The 25,714-nt window shown below is 44.3% G+C and overlaps 1 protein-coding gene across 8 annotated transcripts in view; it reads left to right on the top strand.

The window, feature by feature from the left end:
- Positions 1-25,714, top strand: part of LOC106578971 (1-phosphatidylinositol 4,5-bisphosphate phosphodiesterase epsilon-1) — a 79,058-nt gene that overhangs the window by 10,114 nt on the left and 43,230 nt on the right. For 6 of the 8 annotated variants that reach the window (XM_014158310.2, XM_014158313.2, XM_014158314.2 and 3 more), the window contains exons 2-3: positions 1,964-2,092; positions 7,364-8,918. In XM_014158310.2, coding sequence (XP_014013785.2) covers positions 7,650-8,918 — 1,269 coding nt within the window. In that variant the 5' untranslated portion in view covers positions 1,964-2,092; positions 7,364-7,649. The remainder of the gene's footprint in view (positions 1-1,963; positions 2,093-7,363; positions 8,919-25,714) is intronic. The other 2 variants (XM_014158311.2, XM_014158312.2) reach the window with 2 other exon arrangements.

The raw sequence follows: 25,714 nt of genomic DNA, 5'->3' as shown, positions 1-25,714 counted from the left end.
AATTCAACTTTGTACAACGGGTGGGTATAATCCTGGATGCTGATTGGTTAAAACGGGGAAGAAATCTCTTATGGAATTAAAGAATATCTGTCCATTGTTTAAGTCTTCTATGACACATCCTTTCTGATAAAATGAAGCACACATTGTTTTGATTGAGTCATCCATATGACCTCTGCATAGATTCACTCAGACTACAGATAGTGCTGTGATAATGAAATTTGGCAAACACTAATACAAGTTGGTATTCAAATACTTCCCTTTGTATTATGCAAATTTTAACATGGTTATAGTTGGAAAAAATTGTATCAACATTTTTTTATAAAAAAAGCTGTACACAAACAACCTATTCCAGACAGGTCTGCACGTTTTCAAGTATGTATGGAGTTTCTAGCGTAAACAGTTGAAGACTGGTTACGGTCCAAAGTTTTTCCATGTTAACCTATGGCCATTGAAAGGCATTAACATTTATGCAAATATGGTTGTAGTGTAAAATTATATATTTTTTATTAACCTGACCAGTGCTGGGTTCAGTAGCCAAGCGTTGTCAAATGTTGCCGATAGAAATGCCACACCAGAGCTGACGTGATTCCTTATTCTACGTTTGCCAGAGAGGCATTTTTGTTCTTCATAGGGATATGCTATTGGTCTGTTTTAAAACGCTGTGTCCTGCTTATTGCTGGGCATTTGAAAGTTGTTTTTGGTGTTGGTAGCTTTTAAGGTTTTGGTGCTACAGGTTGACAGAATTTTGTTGACATATGCAATACATTGGGATTGATGCAAATATGGTTGTAGTGGCAAACTTTTTAGTAGTATCAAAGACATTCAGCCTGCGCATTTTAAAGTTATTTTGGTCTTTATGGTTTTGGTGTTATAGGTGGCAGCGGAAGGACACTAATAAGTACGCTGGATTACTAGAGTTGTTCTTGCTTTCAGAAAGCACACCTAAATATAGTAGCAATAGAAAGCTGGGATCAGAGTTTTAAAACCATACTCTGGGCCGTTTCTAGCGTTATGGGGGCCCTGAGTGAGATTTGGTTGCCCCCCCACCTCTTGGGCAAAAGATTTTAGTGGGCCACATCCACAACGACCATGTTTTTCACTATGTGAACCAGTTGTTGGCCTTTCTTCAACGGTGAGATTTTAAAAGCATGATAGGCTACTTCCACCCGACCAAAATAATTAGACTTACATTTACATTTTAGTCATTTAGCAGACACTCTTATCCAGAGCGACTTACAGTAGTGAATGCATATATTTCATTTCATACATTTTTTTTTTTTCTGTGCTGGCCCCCCGTGGGAATCAAACCCACAACCCTGGCGTTGCAAACACCATGCTCTACCAACTGAGCTACAGGGATGTAGATGATCCATTGATAAAGATGATGCACTCCCATCATCAGTTATCCTCATCATTCAGATTATTTAATTTAATCATGAAGTCTTAAATGTTCTTTTTTTTTCATGTTTACATTGTCAGTGATAAGACGGGAAAAGCAGGTTGGCATTTATTGAGATGACTCATGAACCGGGGGCAGCTCTTCAGAGTGATCACTAGTGGGCACAGCCACAGTCATAACCCTAACCACACTGCTAACCCTAATGCTAAACCTTAAATTAAGACCAAAAAGCAAATGTTTGTTTTCATACATTTTTTCAAAGAAATAGTCAATTAGTTATGACATTCAACTGCTCAGTTATGCCTCCAGGACAGCACCTATGACAAACGTTAACCTGCGAGGGATAATGGAGCGCTGAGCACCAAGCCATTATCGACTTTAGGGCTGTTGTCTTTAACGCTATCTGTCACAAAGGTGACACTGTTGAAAACAATGAACAAAATCACTTTATGGAGGTAAAGGCTGCCATATAAGTCCTACGGCTGCTCTGGTTGGTTGCCGTCTTGTTCTGACTACCCAACCCCTCAGGCCTCAAGTCAGTGTCATTATGTGTTTGTCTTCCAGCAGTGCGCTCAACCCTGAATACCACAGGAGAGGGAGAAGTCTGGCTCTGAAGATGTTTGATCTAAAATATTTTCATCACACCCTTCTCAACAGAAACCTAGTATGTGCCAAGACCTGATAACTGTAGAGGTAAGGACCAAAGTCCACTAATTATATAAAAAGTACAGCATTGAATAGGTTTGGGTCTACTGTCTTTTCCATGACCTGATTTCCTCCCTTGAATTGCATCGAGCTGTGATTAGTTCTCCGGACCTCTTTATTTGTTTTGTCATGATTGCAGCTCAGCCAAAAACAAAGGAACTTTGATCAGTTGATGTGTGGACTGAGACGGTTGACTTCCAAACTCTACAAGAGATATCAGGGTTACCTTAGTAGTGCGTTGCATATTTTGAACGGGACCCAACGCTCATTGCCAGTGAGGGTGTTAAGTCTGTTGCACTCCCAGCTTTCCTTTGCTTTGAGGATTCATGTTTTTCTTTATCCAACCAGTTTAGTGTGATTCATGGATCAGAGGAGTTTCCAGAGGATATTAATTATTTTAACAACTTTTGGAGTAATTACCTTACTCCCTGTCATAATTATATTGTCACACAAAGTTGCTGTAAAGTCGGTGCCTTTTCCGTGGAGCAACAACACACTGACTTTCGTTAGAGAAAGATTCAACTGAAAACGAACACATGCTTCGATCACGAGGGACTTGTCTTCTGTCATCTGTGGAATATCAAAGCTTTTCATCAAAGGGCACAGACAGGCAGTCAAATGAATTCAATTGTATTAAGAATTGATGCAATTTCCAAACGAATGAATGGATTGCTTGTCTTTCTTCCATTGGCCAAAGTTATTTTCTTCCCTCTCAGAATGTGACATTGAGCCTTGAAAAGAGGCTGCGTGCCCTGACACGTTGATTTACTGTGTGTCTGCTGTGTGGGTGTGAGAAGTTGGCTGGCCACTAGGCCTTGACTGCTAGCTAAATTGACCCAGAATCAAGACCCAATTCTCAACCATAATCTTCTCTGGACTGGTCCTCCCCCACGGAGGCCTCACATTCCAGCTACCCACGCCTTCTTTTTACAGCAGATTTTTTTTGCTGCCATCCTCACGAGTGAGGTTTTGGACAGCTGTGTGTTTTTTCTGAGCGGTGACAATTTCTCTGACTTCTGGACGTTGTCCAGGTAGGAGAAAGACAAAAAACTGGAGTGTCGTTGAGGAAATAATTACAGTAAAGACCCCCCCAGCATCCATTGCTGTTCATCTGAAGCCAATAATTAAGCATGAAACCCAAATAGTGTTTGGAGAGACACAACAGAACTAGGATGTGATAACTGACATTCTACCAGCATGATGACAGTCTCAACAAAGTTCAAGTATCTGCACAATATGAAGCACGTGCTACAGTTGATCTTAAAGGCCTAGTGAAATTGAGCTGTTTGGCCAGGCTTGTTCTACTGTTGAGAGCAAGAGAAGAATGAAGAAGTCAAAGACACTTGGATTATGTTGGGGTTATTTACATGTAAAAGGACCCATAAGTACCAACATGCAAAGGCATTTTTTTCTGCCTTCTGTGAGCCTAAGGAACATTGCCTTGTGCCTTGACATTCAGTTACCAAAAACCCACATAACTTTAAGATATTTTCTAATTTCTTTCCCTCATGAGGGAGGATAATGAAAGTTCACAGAAATAACAAGGTAGACCTACCAATTAGTTCGGGTTTTTACTGATATCGATTGTGTTTATGAATTAAGTGATTTAAAACTCAGAATTCTGTTACCAACTTGGTAAAATAATTTTTGAAAAATAGGTAAGATTTTATGCTATTGAATTGGATACAATGGAAAATCATAGTAGCCACAAACCCTGCTACTGTCGTCCCTTCCACTGGCATATGTTCTGCTGTTTTCTTTCTCTGTCTGTTGTCTGGTGGTCAAAGCAAGAGTGTTAAGTCTGGACATCCCCTCCCACTCTCTCTCTTCTTGCTCCAGTTAATGTCACTTCTCCTGGCTCTTACTGACACCTACCCATGAGCCCCCTCTTTCTATTAACTGTAACCAGCATCCTTACTCATTGAGCAATGACAGTTACCGGATGTCCGTGGATGTTGAAAAATAGTTTACATTTGGTTTGATTTCAAGGTCCACTCCATAGACATTTTGTTTTTGGTACGGTCCGGACCGCCTTTAATTTCAACGTCCACAGTTGTTGATTTTTGTTCCGGTCCTGATCGGCGTTGATTTGGCCCAAACATAGACGTCTATGATTGGATCAGATTTGGTCCGGACTGGTCCAAATCTGAACCAATCATAGACCTCTGTTTCACAAGTTTGGAGAGTACAGTAATGTAAAACAAGTTGAGTAGAGTTCAATACACACAGAGTAAAGCACACTAGAGTTGAGTACACTATAGTGTACTGTACTCTTCTGAGCTTAAGATGTCCAAAGTTCTGAAACATATACGTCTGTGATTGGTTCAGATTTGGTCCATTCCGGACCAACCAAATTTGGTCTTGTTTGGTGCCGGAGTGTAGAATAACACCCAAATAGGCAAAGGAGGATATTGCGTATTTCTACCTTTTTGCGTACCTATTCAGGATACATCACCGGTAAAACCCCTAGAGTTGATTGACGCACCCCCGAGTCATTCTAATTAACATAAAATAACTAAAATGTATCAATGTATTTTTTTTAAAGTAGAGAGATTTTTTTTGTATGGGCTGTGTCTCAATCCACTGCATCCACCATGTTGGACTTCCACATCTGCGGTGGAAAGTGGCAGAGCTACAGCACTGTCAGAGAGAGAGAGAGAGAGAGAGAGAGAGAGAGAGAGAGAGAGAGAGAGAGAGAGAGAGAGAGAGAGAGAGAGAGAGAGAGAGAGAGAGAGAGAGAGAGAGAGAGAGAGAGAGAGAGAGAGAGAGAGAGAGAGAGAGAGAGAGAGAGAGAGAGAGAGAGAGAGAGAGAGAGAGAGAGAGAGAGAGAGAGAGAGAGAGAGAGAGAGAGAGAGAGAGAGAGAGAGAGAGAGAGAGAGAGAGAGACTGCTCAAAAAAATAAAGGGAACACTTAAACAACACAATGTAACTCCAAGTCAATCACACTTCTGTGAAATCAAACTGTCTACTTAGGAAGCAACACTGATTGACAATAAATTTCACATGCTGTTGTGCAAATGGAATAGACAACAGGTGGAAATTATAGGCAATTAGCAAGACACCCCAATAAAGGAGTGGTTCTGCAGGTGGTGACCACAGACCACTTCTCAGTTCCTATGCTTCCTGGCTGATGTTTTGGTCACTTTTGAATGCTGGCGGAGCTTTCACTCTAGTGGTAGCATGAGACGGAGTCTACAACCCACACAAGTGGCTCAGGTAGTGCAGCTCATCCAGGATGGCACATCAATGCGAGCTGTGGCAAGAAGGTTTGCTGTGTCTGTCAGCGTAGTGTCCAGAGCATGGAGGCGCTACCAGGAAACAGGCCAGTACATCAGGAGACGTGGAGGAGGCCGTAGGAGGGCAACAACCCAGGAGCAGGACTGCTACCTCCACCTTTGTGCAAGGAGGAGCAGGAGAAGCACTGCCAAAGCCCTGCAAAATGACCTCCAGCAGGCCACAAATGTGCATGTGTCTGCTCAAACGGTCAGAAACAGACTCCATGAGGGTGGTATGAGGGCCCGACATCCACAGGTGGGGGTTGTGCTTACAGCCCAACACCGTGCAGGACGTTTGGCATTTGCCAGAGAACACCAAGATTGGCAAATTCGCCACTGGCGCCCTGTGCTCTTCACAGATGAAAGCAGGTTCACACTGAGCACATGTGACAGACGTGACAGTCTGGAGACGCCGTGGAGAACGTTCTGCTGCCTGCAACATCCTCCAGCATGACCGGTTTGGCAGTGGGTCAGTCATGGTGTGGGGTGGCATTTCTTTGGGGGGCCACACAGCCCTCCATGTGCTCGCCAGAGGTAGCCTGACTGCCATTAGGTACCGAGATGAGATCCTCAGACCCCTTGTGAGACCATATGCTGGTGCGGTTGGCCCTGGGTTCCTCCTAATGCAAGACAATGCTAGACCTCATGTGGCTGGAGTGTGTCAGCAGTTCCTGCAAGAGGGAGGCATTGATGCTATGGACTGGCCCGCCCGTTCCCAAGACCTGAATCCAATTGAGCACATCTGGGACATCATGTCTCGCTCCATCCACCAACGCCACGTTGCACCACAGACTGTCCAGTTGGCGGATGCTTTAGTCCAGGTCTGGGAGGAGATCCCCCAGGAGACCATCTGCCACCTCATCAGGAGCATGCCCAGGCGTTGTAGGGATGTCATACAGGCACGTGGAGGCCACACACACTACTGAGCCTCATTTTGACTTGTTTTAAGGACATTACATCAAAGTTGGATCAGCCTGTAGTGTGGTTTTCCACTTTAATTTTGAGTGTGACTCCAAATCCAGACCTCCATGGGTTGATAAATTGGATTTCCATTGATTATTTTTGTGTGATTTTTGTTGTCAGCACATTCAACTATGTAAAGAAAAAAGTATTTAATAAGATTATTGCTTTCATTCAGATCTAGGATGTGTTGTTTAAGTGTTCCCTTTATTTTTGTTGAGCAGTATATATATATATATATATATATATATATATATATATATACCTACCTACCTACAGGGGTCCTAAAATCAAATAGCTAAATGACCAGCTTAAAAAAAAAATCCATATGTTCGCTTAGTAGGGGTTACGAGACTGACATTCATATCCATTATTCATATCCATTATTATGCATCGGGGCGGCAGCGTAGCCTAGTGGTTAGAGCATTGGACTAGTAACCGAAAGGTTGCAAGTTCGAATCCCCGAGCTGACAAGGAACAAATCTGTCGTTCTGCCCCTGAACAAGGCAGTGAACCTATGTTCCTAGGCCATCATTGAAAATAAGAATTTGTTCTTAACTGACTTGCCTAGTTAAATAAAGGTAAATAAATATTTAGAAAATTCTGGGTCAGGGACCCATGATTACATTTCCCTGCCGCATTTCTGTTACCGGGTGTGAATTCACTTCACTTAATAACCAAAATAGGTGTCATGTTATAGCTGACGCTCCATTCTTTCTAGACATTTTTTTTAAACTTAATTCGGAGCAGATATTTAAGCGTTTTTGGAAAACGTGGACACAAACTGAGGGTGATTTTACCTAAATTCTCTGACCAGACACTCCATCTGCAATTCTTCCAGTAAATTGGTAAAAAGTAGTCCTTGAGCACAGAGTTGTATGGTTTATTCAACTTTGAATTCACTGTTTGTTTTTTGGACTGTTTTTTTTTTAGTCTCAGCGCAGATTTTGGATGGCCCTTTGTGACTGAGACATGTTCTGGTGCTAATCTGCATTTTTCTCTTGTCTTCTCCTGCTTTTCTCAGCTCAAGAAAGCAGGCATACCAGTTGGAGTGGGGAGGAGCGAGCCAAGGCGTCAGTGACTACCTTGCTGTCACACTTAGCCACACTACACTCACTACACTCCAGAGATGGGGTATGTAAGCACTTGACTCCGGACTGTTCTATCAGGAAATTCCTCGTTTTGCCAAGGTGGTCACCCTTTCTCTGCGCTGGTTTGTACAGCTGGAAAAGCTTCTGTTTCCACGTCAGTCTGGAGCATCATGACTGGCTGTGTATGTTCCTGATCAAGGCTATCCTATCCACCTCTTAATGCTGTGTGATCTGAAGCTTCTTGCCGGGGAGGGACAAAGGGACATCCGGGACATTCTAAGCGTCACTATGGCATCTGAGGACATAGGAGATGCTGTGGGTCGTGCGACAGTGGTGGACTCTGCCTTGTCAGCCGGGTCCAGAAATAACCATGTCACTTCAGACTACGGCATGCCTCTGAGTCAAAGCAACACACTTCCACATTCTCACCAGCCAGAGGTTAGCCACCAGGGCAGCGGAGACTGCTGCTCACCGCTCCCTCTCTATTGGAAGTTATCTTATGATAGCGGGTCTTATGATAGTGGGGAGGGGACGTTTCTGGATGCAGGATGCAAATGCTGGGAATGCTCCAACCCTAAACCTGCTAGCGCTGTAGCTGAGCTCAGCACCACATCTCAGGGGGAGAGGGGGACGCGTGCGTTGGGTTCCAGTTCCACCCAGCTGTGTCCGACATGTGATCCAGTGGAAAGTCTCTCAGCCTGCCAGGAGGCTGACTCTGTCTGTGGGACCACTGGGACCGAGACAGAGCCTCGGGAAAACCAGTCTGAGAGGAGAACAGAGGGGTTTTCTTCTCCTGGTGTGACTCCCCAGGCTGGTGCTCTGCCAAAGGTGAGCTACTCCGAGGGCTCTCCCTGCCAGCTGGAGCCCAGCACGGCTGGCACACAACGCCCCTGTCTATCCGCAGTGCCCTGCAGACGCAGCTTTAGGAGGAGCAGCCTGCCAGTGGCATCCCAGTGCCACTTCTCCTGCTCTCCCATAGGGGAGGGAGGAACGCCAGGAATGCCAGCCAGGACTATCGATGCCCGTTGTTGGCACTTCCTGAAAGATGGCTACTCCAGCCTGGAGAGGCTCAACAGGAGACCCAGAGCCAAGGTCTCCGTGGAGAGGTTCTTCAGGAGGGCCTCGCTGGATACCATGCTCTCCACCTCCAAGCAGTCCACCAGCCCCCAGAAGAGCGACAGCGACGGCGGCCTGTCGGACAGCGAGTTCATCCGCAACAGGAAAGAGCGCTCCACCGTGCTGGTGAGGAGGTACTACAAAAACAACCGGAAGGTTGAGAAGTCTGTGCGCGCGGGTACCAAGGCCATCATGAGGTTTATGCTCTTGGGACACATAGCAGAGAGGGCCTGGGAGGCTGTTTGCAAGAGGACCTGGCACCCCAGTGAGAGACCCATCGTGTCAGTCAGAGGGCACGGCGCGGGGCCTCTGGCCGTCAGCCTGCGGGGTTACAGGGGCCTGCTCAGATACACGGGGGCCAGACTCTCAGAGGTAAGCGTCTTTGTTTTTCACACCCAGGCTACAGGGTTCCTGAAAGAAACCTCTGTTGTCAGAGCTCTATGCAGCTGCAGCAGCCCTCTCTTATCAAAGTGTTGGTTTAGCTCCCACACACGACAATTTGTCTCATTATTTGGCTTCAGCAATTCAATCACTCCCAACTAAAATACAAGAAATCATTGGTTCTCAAAAAAAAAAACGTTTTTAGTATTTTTTTCTTCTGTTTGATTTAATGTTTCGCCTCTTTCGCTCTGCAGGGAGAGTCGTAAGCAGAACCACTCAGTCACACTGTCTCTTTGTCCACAGTAGTCCGCAGCAGTGGAAAAATGGATCTGGCCCAGTTAGTTCTGGTGCCAATATCACTAACAGCCTGAGCTACCATTGCATTGAAGTTATTGCCATAGAAATCAGTAATATCCACAGAGCGAGATGAGGAGAAACTCCTGGTTCAGTGTTATGGTTAATTTTCTATCGAACACGTGCCAAATTCGGTGTGAGGAGTTTTTTGGGATGCCGGGAGGACCTGTCACAGAGCGTTTAGACGAATAAGGACGGAGAAAGAGCATCTGGCTTCCAGTCTCCCTTGTTGAATGAACCACTGCCTTGGAGGTTTAACACGCTCCGCTCCACTGAGTGTGTGTACAACAGAGCAAACCTCTGTGTCCAGAGAGTCTGTGCTGTGGTAACTAACCCGGTCGCTGCAGTGGTTGGAGACGCAGGGTTTTTATGAGTCCTTTGTGGTGCAGAAATATGGGCTGCATTAAGTCTAAGGCTCGTTCACGTCTTGGCTAATAATGAGGCCATTGAAAAGGGTAATAGTCAGGGCGCCTGTCAAAACACCATCTGCACTATTCCTATGGCGTTACCATAGAAACCAAACAGAATGGTCACTGATTCTTATGCCCCCCCCCCAGCCCCCACTTGAGTTTCTGACTATACAATAATTGAGTGGAGTTTTCTGTGAGGAATTCCAAGGTGTCCAGTGTTCCTGGGTTTATTTCCACAGCAAATGAGGTGAGCCAAGGCACACACAGGATTATGTATTGAAGGGATTTTACCAGGGCAACGTTGGAGTAGTGAACTCAGAGAGAGGAAGGGAAATGAGGAAAATAGATGTTTAGTGCCACGTACAGTGTCTTCAGAAAGATGTTCTGTGTTTAGTGCCATATACAGTGTTTTCAGAAAGTATTCAGACCCCTTGACTTTTCCCACATTTTGTTACGTTACAGCTTTATTCTAAAATGGATTGATATTTGTTTTTATCTAATCTACACACTACCCCATAATAACAAATCTTGAACATGTATTAAAAATAAAAAACATACCTTATTTACATAAGTATTCAGACCCTTTGCTTTGAGACTCGGAATTGAGCTCATGTGCATCCTATTCCCATTGATCATCCTTAAGATGTTTCTACAACTTGATTGGAGTCCACCTGTGGTAAATTTAATTGATTGGACATGATTTGGAAAGGCACACACCTTTCTATATAAGGTCCCACAGTTGACAGTGCATGTCAGAGCAAAAACCAAGCCATGAGGTCGAAGTAATTGTCCATAGAGCTCTGAGACAGGATTGTGTCGAGGCACAGATCTGGGGAAGGGTACTAAAACATGTCTGAACCATTGAAGGTCCCCAAGAACACAGTGGCCTCCATCATTCCTAAATGGAAGAAATTTGGAACCACCAAGACTCTTCCTAGAGTCCGGCCAAACTGAGCAATCGGGGGAGAAGGTCCTTAGTCATGGAGGTGACCAAGAACCCGATGGTCACTCTGACAGAACTCTAGAGTTCCTCTGTGGAGAAGGACAACCATCTCTGCAGCACTCCACCAATCAGGCCTTTTATGGTAGAGTGGCCAGACGAAAGCCACTCCTCAGTAAAAGGCACATGACAGCCCGCTTTGAGTTTGCCAAAAGGCACCTAAAGACTCTCAGACCATGAGAAAGAAGATTCTCTGGTCTGATGAAACCAAGATTGAACTCTGGCTTGAATGCCAAGTCTCACGTCTGGAGGAAACCTGGCACCGTCCCTACGGTGAAGCATGGTGGTGGCATCATGCTGTGGCAACATTTTTCAGCGGCAGGGACTGGGAGACTAGTCAGGATTGAAAAGATGAACGGAGCAGAGTACAGAGATCCTCGACGAAAACCTGCTTCAGAGTGCTCAGGACCTCAGGCTGGGGTGAATGTTTACCTTCCAACAGGACAATGACCCTAAGCACTTCCGGACAAGTCTCTGAATGTTGGGGCAGCACACAATTGGCCCAGCGTCGTCCGGGTTAGGGGAGCGTTTGGCTGTCAGGGATTCCCTTGTCCCATCGCGCTCTAGTGACTCCTGTGGTTGGCTGGGCGCATGCACGCTGACATGGTCGCCAGGTGTGCGGTGTTTCCTCCGACACATTGGTATGGCTGGCTTCCGGGTTAAGCGGGCATTGTGTCAAGAAGCAGTGAGGCTTAGTTGGGTTGTGTTTCGGAGGACGCATGGCTCTCAACCTTTGCCTCTCCCGAGTCCGTACGGGAGTTGCAGCGATGACACAGGACTGTAACTACCACTTACCATGAAATTGGGGAGAAAAATGGGTAAAAAAAAGTAAATGTTCTTGAGTGGGCCAGCCAGAGTCCGGACGTTGAACCCGATCGAACATCTCTGAAGAGACCTGAAAATAGCTGTGCAGCGACGCTCCCCATCCAAACTGACAGAGAGGATCAGAAGAGAAGAATGGGAGAAACTTCCCAAATACAGGTGTGCCAAGCTTGTAGCGTCATACCCAAGAAGACTCGGCGTAATCGCTGCCACAGGTGCTTCAACAAAGTACTGATTAAAGGAAGGGTCTGAATACTTATGTAAATGTAATATTTCAGTTCATATTTTTTTAAATAAATTTGCAAAAAAGCAAAAATATCTTTGTCATTATGGGGTAGTGTGTGTAGATTGAGGGACTTTAAAAAAAAATGTTTAAATCCATTTTAGAATAAGGCTGTAACGTAACAAAATGTGGATAAAGTCACGAGTCTGAATACTTTCCGAAGGCGCTGTAGCTGGGCTAGTAGGTTAACAAACGTTAGTTACATGAGGCACCAAGCTAGTTTGTAGTTGAAAGTTGGTAGCTCATCTTTGTCTTAAGTTTGAATGTCCATTTGCATGCATTTGCAAATTGACAAGAGATCAGCCTCCCATGCAAACTTTATTGGTTACTTTGCAAGTTTCCATGTTGATTTTATTCAAACGAGACCTTCTCAGTAGATTTATTTGTTTCTTTGATGTGGTCTGAGAGCAGGTCTGTAATTCATCACCATGAGTGTGCTTACCTGTAAAAAACACTCCCAGCTCACCTGCCCTCAGGATCAAACATCCTTAAGATGGGGCCTCTTTTTGTTTGATCTTAAGGATCCTACCAATTAGATTGGACCAAATCCTTTCATTTCCCCCAAAGCAGTTTTTCATGTCAATACTCATCTCTTTTGTAAGTTTGCACATGTATAGCCTCCTGGCAACAGATGTACTAGTGACAGGAGGGAATGGCGAGAAGAGTTGGTTGCTTCCCGGAAAGTAGCCTGTAAAAATGCTGTTGTCAAATTAGCACTGGTGCAAAAACATCTTCACGGGACGGAAATGCAAACTTCAGCTGACCTCTTAAAGCACCATGACCCACTAGCTTGTGTAATCTTTGGGGATAGTTCTCCCAAGCGAGACCCTGTGTCATTAATTTACATTGGCCAGTGTGGGAGTAAACGTGTTCCTAAGATGTTTGCTTAAGACTGGTATGAAGCTACAGTAATTTGAACTTGTGTTTTCAGCGAAGCCCACATAAAAAAAAGAAATACTGTAGTATTTTATGGTATAAATATTATAGTATTCACTATTTTTTTTTGCAGACTATGCTGTAGTATTTACAGTTAACTATAGTATAAATACTTAAGTAAAATAACTATAGTAATTCTCACTTAATGTCTGTTTTTTTCAGATTGTAGTATACTGTAGTTTTTACTGTATTGATTTTGAGGACATCACTGTAGTGTTTTTGTATTATGTTTGACATAGAAGTGGAGGCTTTCTCCTTGAGGAAACCTACTGGAGAAATACAAAAAATCTAATTTGACATAACCTGCAGGTAGGAAGGACTGGGTTGTGAACAGACTTGAGCGCTTCTGCTATTTTCTATAATCTATAGGGAACCCAATATATGGTCTATACTTGACATGTAGGTTTCTCACTTGTGGGAGCCACAAATTGGGATATGGAGGAGGGGGAATGGACAGGGTATGTGCACATTTAAATACTTTAGTGTTTACTATAGTTACAAAAGTGTTTTTGTGGACATTACTGAAGTATTTACTACAGTGTTTTTATTTTTTGTGGATAATAATTCTATAGTAAGTACTGCACATGATCGAGGGATACTACAGTGTGGAGTATAGTATACTACAAAATTAGCAGTGGCGTGAAACACTTCCCGCAAAAAAAGGAACCTAGACAAATAGATAGCACACGGCTGTTAAATATTGTATGTGAATAAACTGATAAGCGTAACAGTCTTCAGTACATTGTATTGAGGGGGATTTCCAACAGGCTATGACTAATATATTGAAATCTGAACTTTGACATGAATGTGAGAATTACACATGCGATTTTGTAACATTTTTTTCTCTTCTCGTCTCCACTTAACTACAGGAATCAAGTCTGCAGTTTTAATAACAAAAACAGTTGTGAATAACCCTCATGTCCACAGCACTTCCTGTCTGTGTGGTAGACGGATAACTCGGGCCCTGTCAAGAGAATAAGAATTACAGGATTGGCTGATGAGGATGCTAACCAATGTCACTGACCAGGCTTCTCAGTCGCAGAGCCGTTTGAGACTGAGAAAAGAGGGACCCAGTGGTAGAGAGGGGAAGTGGCTAAAAACTGGTCCTATAATTGTTTAGCCAGACCTCCATGGCTTTCTCTAGTTTCTCTTAGTAAGAAAAGTAATAAAAGGGATCGGAGTCGGTAGTATCGGCTCTGTGTGTGTGCACATAGCTGAATCTGTGCGGTTTCAGTAATGTAGCAACTAGCTGGTTGGTTAGATAGGAAGAAGGCCTTTAAAATAGATCAATGGTTTACATAGAAGAAAAACACTGAAGTCATTGCATTACAGCTAGCTGTTCCAGCAAATCTACCGACCTCGTTAAGTAGAGGGAAGAGCCAACAGGGGCAGGTTCTAAAGAAGGGTAAATTAAAGACAACGTCCTGCTTCCGGAAACCTAATCCTTGAATAAACAATCTTCGCAGGCTGCTGTTTGACCCACTGTGATTAGCTCAAGACTAATAAATACCAGGAAATTAGTAAGATGTGTTATGGTTGTTAGTGTCAGGTAGGACTGTTGCGGTGACCATATTACCACTGCACCGGAAGTAATATGTCATGACCACAGTAAAATTCATGATAATCTCCTCTTATGTACTCTGGACATGCGTTGGTAGTACCCAACTTGCTAATGACCATCAGGTCCTAATGGCCTGGTCCTTGGGGCTCGATTAGAATGCCTTTTGAAGGTTGAAAATGAGTGTAAAACATAGTCCTTGTGGATGTTGTTTCAAAGCCTAACATAATAAAATGGACAGCGCTTTCTAAGGTGATGATTAAAACTACCAAAGCATTTATTTTAAACACCCATATGCATATTACAGCTTATACACACACGCTCGCAGTGCATTCGTTAAGTATTCAGACCCCTTGACTTTTTCTTAATTTTGTTATGTTACAGCCTTACACTAAAATTGATAAAATATTTTTTCCCCCCCTCATCAATCTACACACTACTCCATAATAACAAAGCAAATACAGGTTTTTAGAAATGTTTGCAAAACAAATAATAAATAAATTATCTTACATTTACATAAGTCAGGCATTTGAGCATGTTGGGGATGCTCTGGATCGATGTGTACAACAGCGTGTTCCAGTTCCCGCCAATATCCAGCAACTTCGCACAGCCATTGAAGAGGAGTGGGACAACATTCCACAGGCCACAATCAACAGCTTGATCAACTCTATGCAATGGAAATGTGTCGCGCTGCAAGCGGGAAATTGTGGTCACACCAGATACTGACTGTTTTTTTGATCAACGCCTCTACTTTATTTTTTTTTTTTAAAGGTACATTATATATACCAAGTTTGAACACCCCTTCAAATGACTGAATTTGGCTATTTCAGCCACAGCCATGCAATCAGCTTGTTAATTAAAAGTCAATTAGCGTGACACCGGCAGTTTTTTAAATGACAATAACCGGCGGACAAAATGTTGACCGCAACAGCCCTAGTGTAAGCCCAGCACCTCCCCAGCAGAAATGGACACAAACACAGTAAACCTCAATAGGACATCTTTGTTATTAGTCTTCAGTTCAGGGAGGCCTCGGAGTCTGGGCCCATCTCTAGGCCGCTGACTAGCTTTCCTATAGAGGCAGCCTAGTGGTTAGAGCGTTGGGCCAGTAACCGAAAGGTTGCTGGATCGAATCCCTGAGGTAAAAATCTGTCGTCAACAAGACAGTTAACCCACTGTTCCCCCAGTGGCCGACGACTTGGATGTTGATTAAGGCAGCCACCCGCACCTCTCTGATTCAGAGGGGTTGGGTTAAATGCGGAAGACACATTTCAGTTGAATGCCTTGTTCAAATCAAAGTTTATTTGTTACGTGCCTTATACAACAAGTGTATACCTTAGAGTGAAATGCTTACTTACAGGCTCTAACCAACATTGCAAAAAAGGTATTAGGTGAACAATAGGTAAGTAAAGAAATAAAAACAACAGTAAAAAAGACAATGGAAAAATAACAGTAGCGAGGCTGTATATGCTAGCGAGGCTAGAACAGTAGCGAGGCTATATACAGGCACCGGTTAGTCGGGCTGATTGAGGTAGTATGTACATGAAGATATGGTTAAAGTGACTATGCATATATGATAAGTAGAGAGTAGCAGTAGTGTAAAAGAGGGGTTGACGGGTGGTGGGTGGCGGGACACAGTGCAGATATCCCGGTTAGCCAACTGTTGAAGCCTTTTTGTCCTAGACTTGGCACTCCGGTACCGCTTGCCATGCGGTAGTAGAGAGAACAGTCTGTGACTGGGGTGGCTGGGGTCTTTGACAGTTTTTAGGGCCTTCCTCTGACACTGCCTGGTATAGAGGTCCTGGATGGCAGGCAGCTTAGCCCCATTGATGTACTGGGCCATACGCAGTACCCTCTGTAGTGCCTTGCGGTCGGAGGCCGAGCAATTGCTGTACCAGGCAGTGATGCAACCAGTCAGAATGCTCTCGATGTTGCAGCTGTAGAACCTTTTGAGGATCTGAGGACCCATGCCAAATCTTTTCAGTTTCCTGAGGGGGAATAGGCTTTGTCGTGCCCTCTTCACAACCTTCTTGGTGTGTTTGGACCATTCAAGTTTGTTGGTGATGTGGACACCAAGGAACTTGAAGCTCTCAACCTGCTCCACTACAGCCCCGTTGATGAGAATGGGGGCGTGCTCGGTCCTCCTTTTCCTGTAGTCCACAATCATCTCCTTAGTCTTGGTTACGTTGAGGGATAGGTTGTTATTCTGGCACCACCCGGCCAGGTCTCTGACCTCCTCCCTATAGGCTGTCTCGTCGTTGTCGGTGATCAGGCCTACCACTGTTGTGTTGTCTGCAAACTTAATGATGGTGTTGGAGTCGTGCCTGGCCTTGCAGTCGTGGGTGAACAGGGAGTACAGGAGGGGACTGAGCACACACCCCTGAGGGGCTCCAGTGTTGAGGATCAGCGTGGCAGATGTGTTGCTACCTACCCTCACCACCTGGGGGCGGCCCGTCAGGAAGTCCAAGATCCAGTTGCAGAGGGAGGTGTTTAGTCCCAGGATCCTTAGCTTAGTGATGAGCTTTGAGGGTACTATGGTGTTGATCGCTGAGCTGTAGTCAATGAATAGCATTCTCACGTAGGTGTTCCTTTTGTCCAGGTGGGAAAGGGCAGTGTGGAGTGCAATAGAGTTTGCATCATCTGTGGATCTGTTTGGGCGGTATGCAAATTGGAGTGGCCTAGGGTTTCTGGGATAATGGTGTTGATGTGAGCAATTACCAGCCTTTCAAACACTTCATGGCTACGGATGTGAGTGCACCGGGTCTGTAGTCATTTAGGCAGGTTGCCTTCGTGTTCTTGGGTACAGGGACTATGGTGGTCTGCTTGAAACATGTTGGTATTACAGACTCAATCAGGGACATGTTGAAAATGTCAGTGAAGACACCTGCTAGTTGGTCCTGGTAATCCATCTGGCCCCGCAGCCTTGTGAATGTTGACCTGTTTAAAGGTCTTACTCACGTTGGCTACGGAGAGCTTGATCACACAGTCGTCCGGAACAGCTGATGCTCTCATGCATGCCTCAGTGTTGCTTGCCTCGAAGCGAGCATAGAAGTCATTTAGCTCGTCTGGTAGGCTCGTGTCACTGGGCAGCTCGCGGCTGTGCTTCCCTTTGTAGTCTGTAATAGTTTGCAAGCCCTGCCACATAAGACGAGCGTTGGAGCCGGTGTAGTATGATTCAGTCTTATCCCTGTATTGACGCTTTGCCTGTTTGATGGTTCGTCGGAGGGCATAGCAGGATTTCTTGTAAGCTTCCGGGTTAGAGTCCCACACCTTGAAAGCGGCAGCTCTACACTTTAGCTCAGTGCGAATGTTGCCTGTAATCCATGGCTTCTGGTTGGGGTATGTACGTACAGTCACTTTGGTGACGACGTCGTTGATGCACTTATTGATAAAGCCAGTGACCGATCTGGTGTACTCCTCAATGCCATCGGGAAAGAATCCCGGAACATGTTCCATTCTGTGATAGCAAAACAGTCCTGTAGTTTAGCATCTGCTTCACCTTTGAAGTTGTTGTACAACTGACTAGGTATCCCCTTTTCTCCATTCTCTCCCTGCTCCATAGGAGTGTGTTGTGCCATTCCAGTGGAATGTGCCGAGGCGGAGTGTTTTTGTCCCAGTTGGGTGATGCAGCTTAAGCAGAGATTAGGGGAATGTTACACTGTTCTGTTTGCCCAGATGCTCTCCTACACAGAACCGGCTGAGGAGTAAACACAATCACTGTGAGGAATCTTCTGTTTCTCTGGGATGTCCAGAGACTTTGTGTTAGGCTAGCCGAGTGACCTTCCTTATCTATTGATTGAGCTAGTCATTGATGTCCTGATCGACTGGTTAAAATTATATTGATTGAACTGTGATCACAACATCTTCTTTAGTCTGCCATAATGTGTGACTACAGTACAGATGTGGGGCCCCGCCATCACCTCGTCTACTGTGGGAAAATGGCAGAGGTCCAGAGAGAACATCCCTCTTGTCATGTTCTATGGAGAGTTTTGGCCCCCTGAGGAGACCTTTGTGTGTGTGTTTTTCTGTCTGTGTGCTTCACAGTGAGGGTAAACAACCAATCTTCTTCTAGGCTGGAGACATATTGGTTTTTATGCTACTGACTAAAGACTGTCCCACGCTTCCCAGTGGAAACAGTTTGATATACAGCATATAATGATGCTGTTTTTAGCTGTTAGAAAAACACTGATGTTGGAGATACACCTTCCTGAAAATCACAGGGATAAGCACAAAGTTAACAGTTTTGATCTATTCTATGTTTATTTTGTAACATAATTGGGGATTTCTATATTTTTGGGGGGCTGTTAGCACACACATTTTTCTTTAGGCAAGTCGAAGTTGGTGATTGGTCAACAGTAGGGGTGGGACCTATGGACGGGGTTCTTCAATGAAGTGTTTGCTGTCATTGGGCTCAACGAGCAAGACGAGAGAGCACAGCAGCAGCTAGGCCTTACTGTCTGCAGTGCACTACTAGTTTTATTGCCAATGTTTTCACTTGAGATGTACTGCACAAAACATCTTAGCTAATGTAAAATTGCGCAACAGACCACCTCTGCAAAAAAAAAAGGCTACGGTGCCTTGAGGGACAAACACAGCTTTTTTCCCCTCTTGTTTTTCAAGCGAAGGCCTTCAGGTGTATGCGAGCACAGACGTTTGCTTCGCCTGGCCAGTGTCTCTGATTTAGTCATGATAAACCACATGAACTGTGGCCTCCCTAGAGTGGAGCCTTGCTATTGTTCATCACTCACATGTGACATTCGGTGGACAAGATAACGAACTCCCACCAGTACAACATGTTTTTACTACCGTGATGGTGCAGTTCTACAGGTTATTTGGTTATCAGCTGTTAAGTGAATGAATTCAGTACTTGTTGATTGTTTACATGAGCACAGGCTGTGGAAAGTGCGTTCTCATATCCCGGTAGGCCAGCAGCATGACTGCTATTTGGGTGCCATCTAGTGACCACAGGCAGTATTTTTGGAGGACTTCTCAAGTGTTGCTGGCATTTGATTGCTAATGAACTGGTCCCAAGCCATATTTCTTGGTCTTTATGCAATAGATGATACCGGAGCAGATATCTCCATCAGCTATTTCCTGTCATTCCTTCACCTGGATCAAAGTGGTGTGTGTCCCTGGCTGTGAACAGTGAACACAGTCGGGGTGAGGCTGTATACTGGATAAGTATGGCCTCACCCTGATACCTTTTCCCTCCAACTTTATCAGTTAATTTTATCAGCAGATTTTAGGCTCCTTCATTCATCGTTGTTTAGGCAGGCAGTCCAATACTTAAAAAGATGTTGCCTGTGTAAACACATTCATTGTGATCTAGTCTGTTACTGTAGTTCCATGACTCACCACATGGTGGCAGTACTTATCATCTGAACCAGAACCTCAGTCTCATTCGCTCCGTGAAAGCTAAACGAACCCCCCCTTTAAAACGATAACATGAATAGCATCTATCGTCACCATATCAAGGGAACAGTGTTCATCGTGTTGTACCTAATTTAATTACTGTAGTGCAGTGCATTTCATTTGACAAAGTATTGATCAAAGGCCTCAATGTGTAAGCAAGCGTCTGAGTCCTTTGTTCGTGGGATCACTTTGATGCTCACAAGGCATGGAGTGGCTTAATTCTCCCACTTGAATTAAATGGATTGAATAAGGGTCCGTGGTAAGTCTGTCTTCACCTCCTGCCACACAGGTACTGATGATAAGAGGTTGCAGGACAAAAACACAAGTGAAGAACATGACAATATGTTCATTTGGGATCAGGGTTAGTATAGGCTTTTTAAATTCTAAATATATAATTTTAACAGGAAAGCTGAAATGTAAGGGATTATGGTGGACATTGTGACATTCTGTGTTGCAGTGTGCACGAGGTGGCAGAAAGCTGAAATACTTAAGTGTCTTTTCTAAGAGGTTCTCATGGCAACGGCGGGCAGAGCTGGCTAATGAGCAGGATCAAGTGGCCTGACATCCCAGGGTGACATGCTAATCAGCTCCCCACAGTCTCAGGGGACATGAGTGTGCAGCCATTGCAGGGGTGGAGGGATGATTGGCCCACACACTAATGATCAGAGACCTGAGACCTGATTTCATCACAGACTAATTAAACATACCAATTAGGTTACTAAATAAACATTGTTCACAGTAGTGTTTATCTTTTCAATCTGTAATTTTCTTTTGCCAAATGCTTATCCTTGTGATTTTCAGGAAGGTGTATCTCTAACGTCAGGGTTTTTTGTCATAGCCTGGGGAGTAGTTATGTATACCCCAAGAGGCCAACTAGAAAAATAAATATTACCCACATCTGTGTTTTTTAAGTAAAATACATAATTAGCAGCTTTGCAAGTTTCAGAAGGTTGTTATCAGTGCAAAGATCAAAAACAAACTTGTAGAATCCGTTTTGATAGAGAACTATTGTATTTGTTTTTGTTTAACTTTTTTGAGCTACACAATATATACAAAAGTATGTGGACACCCCTTCGGCTATTTCAGCCACACCTGTTGCTGACGGGTGTATAAAATCGAGCACACAACCACGCAATCTCCATAGACAAACATTGTCAGTAGAATGGCCTTACTGAAGAGCTCCGTGACTTTCAACGTGGAACCATCATAGGATACCACCTTTCCATCAAGTCAGTTTAAATTTCTGCCTTGCTAGAGCTACCCCGGTCAACTGCAAGTGCTGTTATTGTGAAGTGGAAACATCTAGGTGCAACAATGGCTCAGCCACGAAGTGGTGGGCCACACAAGCTCACAGGTTGCAACACTCACTTCGAGTTCCAAACTGCCTCTGGAAGCAATGTCAGAAGAAGAGCTGTTAGTCAGGAGCTTCATGAAATGGGTTTCCATGGCCAAGCAGCTGCACACAAGCCTAAGATCACCATGCGCAATGCCAAGTGTCGGCTGGAGTGGTGTAAATCTTGCCACCATTGGACTCTGGAGCAGTGGAAACACGTTCTCTGGAGTGATAAATCACGCTTCACTATCTGGCAGATGAATCTGGGTTTGGCGGATGCCAGGAGAACGCTACCTGCCCCAATGCGTAGTGCCAACTGTAAAGTTTAAAGTTTGGTGGAGGAGGAATAATGTTCTGGGGCTGTTTTTCGTGGTAGGAAAAACTAAGGGCTAGGGCCCTTAGTTCCAGTGAAGGGAAATCTTAACGCTACAGCATACAATGACATTCTAGACGATTCTGTGCTTTCAACTTTGTGCCAACAGGCCCTTTCCTGTTTAAGAATGACAATGCTCCAGTGCACAAAGCAAGGTCCATACAGAAATGGTTTGTCGTGATCCGTGTGGAAGAACTTGACTGACCTGCACAGAGCCCTGACCCCAACCCCATCGAACACCTTTGGGATGAATTGGAACACCGACTGCGAGCCAGGCCTAAACGGCCAACATCATTGCCCGACCTCACTAATGCTCTTGTGGCTGAATGGAAGCAAGTTCCCGCAGCAATGTTCCAACATCTAGTGAAAAGCCTTCCCAGAAGGGTGGAGGCTGTTATAGCAGCATAGGGGGGCATGAATATGAAGTTGGTCCCCAAGATTTGGTAATGAGATGTTTGAAGAGCAGGTGTCCACATACCTTTGGTAATGTAGTGTATCTTGCTGCAGGTGCATGGCAACAGAGATAACTTAGAAGAATTGATCACACTGCTCTTGCTACTTGTTTATTGAAGCTTACTTATCGGCCTCTTGGCGTTCATCAAAGCTTTTACATTTTTATCTTGATCACCTAAAACATTTTAGAATTGATCTCCTCGCGGAAATTCGGATTACTTTACAATTAGGCCTTTATGAATCATGTCCCTGCATGAAGCAAGGCACCACAGTCGACGTGACGCGTACATCATTTCTCCTCATAGAAAAACAGAGACCTTATTACATGGAGACCTCTGAAATCATGTTCTTACATTAATCAGACTATTATCGTACAATCGATTTTTAATGGGAAGCTCATGTAATTCCGACCCCTCTGTCACAGTCTGTTTTAAAATCAACTCTTCAGTTTCTGATAAGATCTCTCTCATTGCCTCTCATTTTCAACCGGCTAGTCATAGCCAAATAAGGGGTGCCCTCATCCCTCCCAAAGGCAAAGCTCAGTGAGTGGTTACTCCTTCCTTCTCTGGTGTAGATCTCTCTTTCTCCCTCTTTTAATCTGGAGTCTCCTTACTGACAAGAAAGGATTTTACATCAGTTATGGTCTGGTTTTCTCCTCTACACTCTTCATTGACTGCCTGAGTCACAGTAAGTAGACACATTTACTGATGTTGTAAGTTTAACTGTAATCTGTTAGGTCTTTTCAGATGCTTGTGAGTTCATTCACACCTCTAGTGTGAGTTTTGAGGGGGATTTGAAAACCGCTTTTCTTTCCAAACAGACTTTTTGAGGTGTTCAATTTGGCGTATGGTGGAATGTGGCAGATAAAACGTGTGTGGCATTTAAAAGGGCAAGATGACATGTACACTGCTCATTAGAAGATATCAGACTAGCACCTTCAAAGTACTAAACCTTACTGTATTGAAAGTTTACTTTCTATTGTACACTGGACTTTTAAGAAATCACAAGTAGCCTAATGTAAGTATGCAAAATGTAACAGCTAGATGTATGACATGAGAACGGGTTGATGAGATCGCGTGGTGCTGGGAGCTGCAGTGAGAGTCCCTCTCTTTCTGCCTGGTAATCGGTTTCAGGTTGGCTCTGCACTCTAGAGAGAACTGGCCTCCCCCTCTCTCTCGCTCGCGCTCTCCTACAGTTCTCTCAAGGCTGTGAGATTCAACACTCTGTTAGTCAATGTTACGCTACACCTGAACATGGTTAAGGATTCTCATGGGCTTTATTTGGGGTTTAGAACCGTAGCTTCTATCTCTACCCCCCCCTCTCAACATGCACACCTCAATTAAGCCGATGCTTGTTAAAATGTGTACAGTGGTGTTGGGAGGGGAGGGTCTGCCCCTGCATTGGTTAAAAACAGCTCCTTGTGAAATTCCATGGGGCACTATGAATCCTTCCCCTTCTCTCCTCCCCACAGCAGGCCAGTCTTAGAGCCCACAGATGGCATCTCTGCCATTGAGCCTCTCCTTGGCCTAGATTAAAAAAGCTGCAGGTCCATCAGTACTGGCCTGGCAAACATTCTAGATCGGTCATATTCTGAGGCCTGTGCCTAGACTGGATAGTATTAGCTTTTTCATAATCATTTTGTTGTCACTGGAAAATCTGGATCTCTTGTTTCACACAAGTGGGGGGCTTATTGTATGTAAGTATAGGCCTCTTATACATTCTACAGTCTATTGGGGGTTTCTTTATGCCTTCTGAGTTCAGTTAGTGTTTTTGCGTGCCTTCTGAGTTCAAGAAAAAAGAGAATGCAAGAAAATAAGTTCTAAGAAGTACTTTGCCGTAGTTCGTGTTGAACTTTCTGAAGGATAAGGGAGTTGCTAGGTCAGACTATCAGCAATTGTTGTTAGTGTTCATCGAACAGATTTACAGTCCCTCCGAGGACCTCTTGAATTGTGGGAACGATTTCCAGTATTGTCAGAGCTGCAGAATGAGATGTGTAGATTGGGTGCTAACTGCAGTCGCTGACTAGGTCTTCCTGTGTTTGACTAAAGCCAACCGTACAGAATACTCCAGAACCGCTAGACTCACAGTGCAGTGAGTAGCCTACAGCCGTGACAAAGATGCTGAAGCTACTTCTCCCCCTTAAGTTACTGTATACATGTTGTTCCATGACGTTAAGCTGGCTGGACCTAGAACATTCCATGGAAAGTCAGAAATCCACACAGGCGACACTAGGATTGGAGAACTGCCACTAGATTGCGGAACTGAAAAGTATGATTTAGGCCTAGAGGATAAGAGCAGTGCACGTTTTTCATGCTCATAGTTTCTGTTTGGTTTCCAGGAGCTAATACAGAACATTATCCTGGATCTTTCCCTGAGCCTTTTACATAACCTAGTTCTGTTTTGATAAGAACATCATTCCTTTATCAGGAAAGGTATTCCGATATCAGCCTCTCTAAACAGCATCAATTGAGGCTTTCGATAGGCCCAAGCCAGTTCTCCTATCCTAGGTAAGAGGACAAGGCCTGGCCTGGACACAAAATATTTAGTCAATGATGAAAAAGTCCAGACATCCAGTTATGGAAAGACAAACATTACCTTGTGAAGACACAGGAAGTGTGGAGGACAGGCGTTTGGGAGAGTCTCTCTGCTGCTTGAAAGACATTACAAAACAGGCTTGTCAGTTATTGACTTTGAATAGAGTGGAGGAGTGTACAGTGTTCTCTCAGATTGTCCTCATGTTCTTACAGCTATAGTAGGAGAATGATTGTCTGTGTTTACGTCTCAGGATCGTCTGGTTTACACTGTCTGGATGGACGGCTTGGTCGACTGTCTTTATGCTGAGATACTGTAGCTGACTAGCTGTAGTACAGAGCAGGCTCATTCCTGAGGGTGGTCTGGTCTGCAAGGTATGTCATGAATACCCTGTCAGCTGATACTGGAGTGTATACGCAAGGCGCTGTCTCAACCCTAATTTAAAGAGTTAGCTGGGACGTATCTGCCTGACTGGATCCTGACGGGCTATTTTATGATATTAAAAACATTTTCTCAAAGGGTTTTATTGCCTCTGTTATAGCTTTCTTGGCTTAAGTTTTCAACTGTTTTACATATCAGAAATCTGTGGTTTTTACGAGGCCTCTTAAGTATGTGGACCTCTCTCCCAGCGACCTCACCAGAGTAACAGGCACAGCACATTAACAGTCTCAAACTAACCCTCCTTCACAATGTTTCGCTTTCTTAAACTGGGAAAAAGTAGACCTTAAGCGTAAATCATAGTCCACAGTCGCTGAGATGTGGTAGTCCGGCGTCCCATAGTGATGTAGCTAGGCTCTGAGACACTAGTCCGCGGGGACCGCACAGCTCGAACACGCACCTCCCCAAAATTCCCAACCAGCGTGGCTCCTCATACGCATCTTTTATTAATTTGAATATGTTGACAGTTGGAGGAATTGCTTGAGCTGCGTTGAGGATTTGAAGTATAAAAGCCAATGGTCCCCGACTTAATAAATATACAGTACCAGTCAAAAGTTTGCGGAATGTATTTCCTTCTTAATGCGTTTGAGACAATCAATTGTGTTGTGACAAGGTAGGGGTGGTATACAGAAGATATCCCTATTTTGGTAGAAGACCAAGCCCATATTATGGCAAGAACTGCTCAAATAAGCAAAGAGAAATGATAGTCCATCATTACTTTGACATGAAGGTCAGTCAATTTGGAAAATGTCAATAACTTTGAAAGTGTCTTCAAGTGCAGTAGCAAAAACCACCAAGCGCTATGATGAAGCTGGCTCTCATGAGAACCTCCACAGGAAAGGAAGACCCAGAGTTACCTCTGCTGAAGAGGATAAGTTCATTAGTT

The sequence above is a fragment of the Salmo salar genome, chromosome ssa19 (assembly GCF_905237065.1).
Source record: "Salmo salar chromosome ssa19, Ssal_v3.1, whole genome shotgun sequence".
Lineage (NCBI taxonomy): Eukaryota > Metazoa > Chordata > Actinopteri > Salmoniformes > Salmonidae > Salmo > Salmo salar.
The sequence above is the reverse complement of the archived record's forward strand: the minus strand, read 5'-3'. Positions and strand labels throughout refer to the sequence as shown.